The sequence below is a fragment of the Dermacentor silvarum genome, chromosome 5 (assembly GCF_013339745.2).
Source record: "Dermacentor silvarum isolate Dsil-2018 chromosome 5, BIME_Dsil_1.4, whole genome shotgun sequence".
Lineage (NCBI taxonomy): Eukaryota > Metazoa > Arthropoda > Arachnida > Ixodida > Ixodidae > Dermacentor > Dermacentor silvarum.
Window position 1 is genome coordinate 41,992,036 of NC_051158.1, and position 6,525 is coordinate 41,998,560.

At 47.0% G+C, this 6,525-nt stretch overlaps 1 protein-coding gene across 1 annotated transcript in view; it reads left to right on the forward strand.

Annotated features, from left to right (window-relative positions):
• Positions 1–2,224: 2,224 nt before the first annotated feature.
• LOC119454101 (transcriptional repressor CTCF-like) overlaps positions 2,225–6,525 on the forward strand; it is a 14,009-nt gene continuing 9,708 nt past the window's right edge. Inside the window, exon 1 of the mRNA XM_037716107.2 lies at positions 2,225–2,305. Coding sequence (XP_037572035.1) covers positions 2,225–2,305 — 81 coding nt within the window. The remainder of the gene's footprint in view (positions 2,306–6,525) is intronic.

Sequence of the window (6,525 nt, forward strand, 5' to 3'; positions counted from 1 at the left end):
GGGGTGTGCTGCAGATAGTGGCTCAAAAGGGCTGCGATCAAGGCGGCGAGCATGGCCAAAGGATGGAGTACGTGGCGGGAACGACCAGCGGTTGTGACAGTAGCGAGCAACGTGCCCGACACGGCGGCAGTGAAAGCAGATAGGCCGATCGTCTTCAGTTCGCCAATCAGCAGGGTTTCGCGATCGTGGAGCGAACCGCGGATATCGAGGGAACGATGTCGGGGCCCCGGAAGCGGATGTAGGGCTGACAACGGCGCAAGCAGCGTGAACCCCGAGATTCGCGAGTTCGTTTCGCACGATGGCTTGGACTAGCGAAACCGCTGGTGTGCTCGAGTCGCCGGCGTTAGAGTTGGTAAAGAGGCTAGCGGGAGCCATTGCCTCGATTTCACGGCGGACAATCCTCGTCAATTCGGCCGACGGCGGCGAAAGGTTAGATGGCGGACGTTCTTCACACGAAGACGGTGCAGCGGTGTTGGGAAGCCGGGCGAATGGTCGTTCAATACGGCGGCTCTTAGCCTGCTCGAAGCGCTGACACTCCTCGATCATGGCATCGACGGTAGCACAATTTCTGCACATGAGCAGATTGAATGCGTCGTCCGCTATCCCTTTCAGGACGTGGCCAACCTTGTCAGACTCTGACATGTTACTGTCAGCTTTACGGCACAGCGCCAGCACATCCTGTATGTAAGACAAATATGATTCCGTGGACGTCTGGGCGCGAGTTGACAGCTGTTGCTTCGCAGCTGATTTTTCGACTGGAGGCGTTACCGAACAGGTCACGGAGCTTTTGTTTGAATGTATCCCAGCTTCCGAAGTCGGCCTCGTGATTGTCATACCACAACTTCGCCGTTCCACTAAGATAAAACACCACATTGGCCAGCATGACTGTCAGGTCCCAGTGGTTGGAATCGCTCACCCGTTCGTATAGCGTGAGCCATTCCTCAACGTCGATACCATCGGTGCCGTTGAACATTCCAGGGTCTCGGGGTTGGACGACTACAATCGGTGTCCGCGGCGCAGAAGCAGATTCCGGTTGGTGTGCCATGGTGGTCGCACCGCAGCGCCGACCGCTTCGGAGCTCCGTCGTCTGGCGAGAATACCCAGCACCTCCCACCAATGTGTGACGGGGCGTCAAATAGACGAAAAAGGGATAGTATTTATCTACAGGGATTGTCGGCAGAGATGGCCAAGATGGCTGAACACGCGCAGCGTTTTCGGCGATCGTCGTCTTCTTCCTTAATGCAAGGAGGCGGCCCGTAACAATATATATATATATATATATATATATATATATATATAGAGAGAGAGAGAGAGAGAGAGAGAGAGAGAGAGAGCAACTGACGGTGGTCTGCTCTGGACCACCGTCAGTGGCCCTTCGCTCCTCGAAGAGACAGGACCTGGGTCGAGTGAGCTCTTGAACCACGCTTTGCAATGTGTTGAACGTGGTTTCAATCATGTATTCGGGACTTTATTTTAACGCTACATCGCCGCAGAATTTTTTTCACTCTGCTTATCGCTGAACACGCTAAAGCCATTCGCAGCAAACGGGCATATTTAAGGACATAAAGCGCGAGCGCGAAAGTATCGCGCAGCCCCGGCGCCAACGGCCGCATGCTGGTGAAAACGCACGTCGAGCCACGTTCGCCAATATTCTGTGCACATCCTCATATTTTATGACGTGCATCCGTGACAGGGGTAATCAAATTGTTCAATGGGTCGGAGAGCTCTTACAGCTGTGGCATCGCACACAAAACTCCCACAATCAGTTTTGCAAGAAATAGAAGGATGCCATCAGACGTGCTTCGAATTCTCTAAGAATGGGTCGCAAATGGCTATCAAGGTCGTTTTATCTTTAAAAACAGCGCTGCTTCCGCTGTTCCATTGTTTGTTGAATGCCCTCGTCACAGCGTCCGAGCACATTGGAGAACATTTCGCTGACTCTCTCACTTATGTACATTTCGTTATGTTGACGTGTGCCCTGAAAGGGATGGAGGCCTTCTTTGAAGCAATAATTCCATCTGCTTTGTTAGAATGACGCCAGTCTGTTCGATACATTTAGAATAAACACGTGCCCGCAGAATAATAGAAAAGCGTTACATCCAACGTTGTTCCAGTCATTGCGGTATAGGCCTACGGCAGCAGCTGCTGCACGAGCTTTTTTTACAGTGGTTGCACACAAGTCGAGGAAGAGTCGGCAGGCTGCTGGGCACACGCCAGCAGAAACATGAACATTCGTGCCTCGCTGTCAGTGGTTTTCTTCGTTGCCATTCTCAATGCCCCAGCGTTCTCCCAGGATGAAGATGTGGTAAGCCTTGAGAAGGATGTAGCTCTCTCATTTTTCTAGCGAAAAATCTTCCTCAATACGCAAGGTTAGAGAGACGAACCCATTCATATCCAGGAACTTGGGACAAGGCCCCTTCGGCTGTCTGTACAACTTCACCCCAGTGCACCAGTGTAACGTAACATGCAGCATTTTTCAAAATGTGACATTTCGATGGGCCTCCCGAATATCCAGAACTTTCAGTTTACAACTTCGAGATGGTACACCCTTTAATTAACATGCGTATTTACCGCGCATAGTCGAAACGTCTTTGCTGCGTCATCGAATAATTTGGTCAGGCTTCAAACAGTGTTATAACGCAGGAGAAAATTTAGGAATAGGCGCAGTAAGTCTGCAGCTATTATAAGGTAGTACCCTCTCGACGTTGCTAACTGAGAGTTGCTGAAATTCGGGCACTACTCTGAAATATCTATTTCAGAAAATGCTGCCCATTGCGTTACGCTGGTGCAGTGCGGGGAAGTCTGACAGATGACCGCAGGGGAATGTCCAAAATTTCTGGGTATACGTACTAGAGCGCAGATAAAAATGCGGGGAAGCAGGCTTCATGTGTCGTTTGCTTTACCGTGAACTTCACTTAAAAATAAGGGGTTAACAATTCGGGCTTGCTAGCATGGAATGCTGCTTAGGTATACAATGGCAAAGTAGGATAAGCATGGGGCTCAGCTACAGCCTTCCTGTTCAAATGCACATGGTAACACTGCAATGCAACATTTAGCTACAGCCGGAGCAATTGGAATGAAATTCCCTACCAGCTTGTACTTGTACTGCCAGGTTGTATGGATACTGCTAAGGACGAATGCTACTCGTCCACGCTGCAGTTTACATCGTTGTGCCAGAACAAGTCATGCGCATCAACACTTGCTACCCACAGCTACTTGTTCCGGGCAACCATTCCTATCATTTTGTAGTTTATACCTATTTTGCTCTCGTGGGTGTGGAGAAGCTTATCACAGTGCTTTGCGTGCTCGTATAAAAACTATTTGCTTACGTCTTACTCGATATTTCAATACAAATATAAATCACACAATTAACCCCTCCAGACACGACGTCCACAACTTTGGGCGCGAAATGAATTGGCAGTTCTGTTCAAAAAATGGCAAGAAAAAAAAAAAACAAACAGGGAAACTGAATTGCGTTGGTCAACTGATCCCTCTTCGTACACTATGTTGCTCCAGTTTACTTCGGACTGCAGAGTACTGCTACTCGTCGCCACTTTACTTACCATGTTTGACAAAAATTTCACCGCATCGCAACTGAGTCTCACTGATGCATCTGGAAATTGTGTTCCCCAGAAATCCACGGACTTTGTTTCAACGAGAACTTTTCAAGGTAGTCTTTTACTATTTGTGTGCACATATGTAAACACTCATTTAGAAACTTCAACGATATGTAATTTCTAGGAAAAGAAGAGGCGGCAGATGGAATATGTCTACTATTTTTCGTTTCTTGAAAAAAGTCTGCTGTTTGCCGCGAGATCGAGCTACAGGTGGCAGCACCATCGCCGCGTTAGTCTGGATAGGCGGTCGGCGGCACGAATTGAAATGCCCATGGTGGCGCGTAGCAGTGAGCGATTTGGCCCAATTTTATGCTAATGAAACTCGCTGAATACAATTAACTTAGTATGAAATGTCCTCCAATACCCCAGTTTTGTATGAAATGCGGAGAAATATTCTTGTTACCTGAAGAAGCGCAAACTGCAATTCAGCGGGGGACTGGCACTTAGGCAAACAATGTGGGTTTCACTACTTCCTTGGGGCTTTCTGTGCATGTTTCGCTGGCACTCTGTTTGCCCTGCTAAAATTACTGTGCAACTTAATTATTACTGCATTCTCTGCCAATCTTGCACTGCTTATAAAGAAAGGTTAGCATTCCTGTACAACGAAGTTACAATACCAAAGTGATGCGCACTCTACGCCACCAGTTCCAGCTATATATCTCCATTTCTCTATCTTTTTTTTTTCATTGCTGCGAAACGCAAACAGTTCATGAGTTCAATTAAACAAGCTAAGTCACTGTGAGCTAAAGCAAGTTAGCAGGATCGCCAGGTTGCTTCAGACGAGAATATGTTTATCGCAGTAACACTAAAAGGGCACAATTTAAGCACAAAGCTGGCCTTGCATGGAATACACGCAATGTTGTAATTATTTGACAGGATAACATCATTACGTTGTTTTATTTTAGGAAATAATGGCCGCTATTTTCCGTCCAGCTAACAACTCGACACTGAAGAAAAAAATGAAATTATAGCAACCATCTTTCAATTGAGTGTTATGACGTCCTGCCTCTAAGACCACTGCCACACATGATCCTGACTAATACCCTATTTTAGTATTCCTGGTGTAGGAGCGAGTCGAAAAACAAAACCCCGCGATTTACTTAAGAGACAAAATAAATTCACTCTCGTGGCGTCAGAACCACGTATTAAAGCAACACCCCAGGCCGCGTTGTAACCACTAAGCAAGATAGATGCAATGATCGCAGTTATCATGATGCAGTTCTGGTAATATAAAATTTGTGACGCGGTTATGAGCGCTTGCTAACGATTATTTTAATTTTTTACTGCTTAGCGATATTCACGGCACCTCATTTACGTTGCCTGGTATCACAGAGATTGCGGAGGGATCAACACGTCGCGACAAGTCGCTAAAGCCCGGCATTCACGTATCGCTTTAACCACTTGATTTCTACGAAACGAGGGAACATGCTTTCTGTGGTTTAATTGAAAATTCAAGCGACACTACAATTAGTATGGTTGGTGCGACGGTCACACATCGCGCGATCGACATGGGCTCTCCAGTCACTGATCTTACAAAGCGCAAAGACAACAGCGCAAGGCTAAATGCTTCCGTGCATCGTCAAAAAAGTACAGATTAGCTTTTTTTGGCCACGCTTCAACCCCTGAAAACGTAGTCTTTAAAGATATGCGCGCCGTACGTGAACATGTGATCACGCCGGGCGTAGCAGACGACGCGCGGCACAATCCGCACTATCCGTGGTTCAGTCAGTGTCCGCCAGGCGGCAACTATGCTCGATCTCGCGGCCAATACCTTCAAATCAAATTATGGGAACTGACACATTTATTGACAGTGCACCTCACGTCCATGTCACACAGGCAATTTTAGTGCCACTTCGAGCAAGTGCACTGCTACTGGAGAAAGAAAAGTGTTCTTTGGCATAGATGACAATGCCAATAGGTGAATCAGTAGGCACAACAGCCATGCCATCATTGATGCACTACTTCAGTCAAAGAAATTGGAAACAAACGATGGCAGCTCCACAGTTATGGTGGCTAGCACGTGCATATACACAGGCATAAACAACTGCGTGACCATTACACATAAAGAGTCCGAGATCGAGAATAGTACACTAGCTTATTTTTTAGGCATAGCGCATTTTATCAGCTTATAACATTTGCAATCACGAAAAACGTAGTTTAAAATTACTACTGATTCTGCTTTCAGTACCAGTTTATGTATCCTTTAAGCATTGCTGCCGAGGCTACGCACTTCAACGCAACACAGTGAGTTCGCCGAACACACTCGCTGCCGAGTGCGTCCCAGTAGCAATTCTTGAACAACGGCAGCAACGCTCCCTTGCAACTACTGCGTCATGTCCCGCATCTCTTGTGCCCGCTGATATATTTGTCAAGAGCTGTCTTATGGTTCTCCTTAAGTTCGTTGCCTTGTTCCAGTTTCTTCCTGAAAAGCTCAGATATTACCTAGTGTTTATAGAGGGTCCTTGTCTTCTAGAAGGTGATCACTATGCTTTTGACGTAGTCCCGGTCCGCCAAGATGGCGGTCTTTTTTCAACTTTGACAGTTGGTCGATGGTGTGCTTTACTCAACAACAGCGTTATGATCGGCGTGCGTACCACTCGCGCTGTCACCAATGGGACACAACATTAGGTAAAGAATATTGACACAGTAAACAACTAATATTATTTTATGCACTTATATATCGAAGCTCCTATCTTCTAGTTAGTCGGGATTTTTCGTGTCCACGTGCGAGGTGTTCACACAAAAATGTGGTCCGATCCCACAGACAGTGCAAAGAAGCGGGAAGCGCACAGTGTGCTGCTTCTCCAAGAGGCAACACATGACGTCATCAGGTGACGCCACCACTTGACGAAGACGTCATCTCGTGACGTGACATTAGACATGAATATGTCATCAGATTTACAGAAGA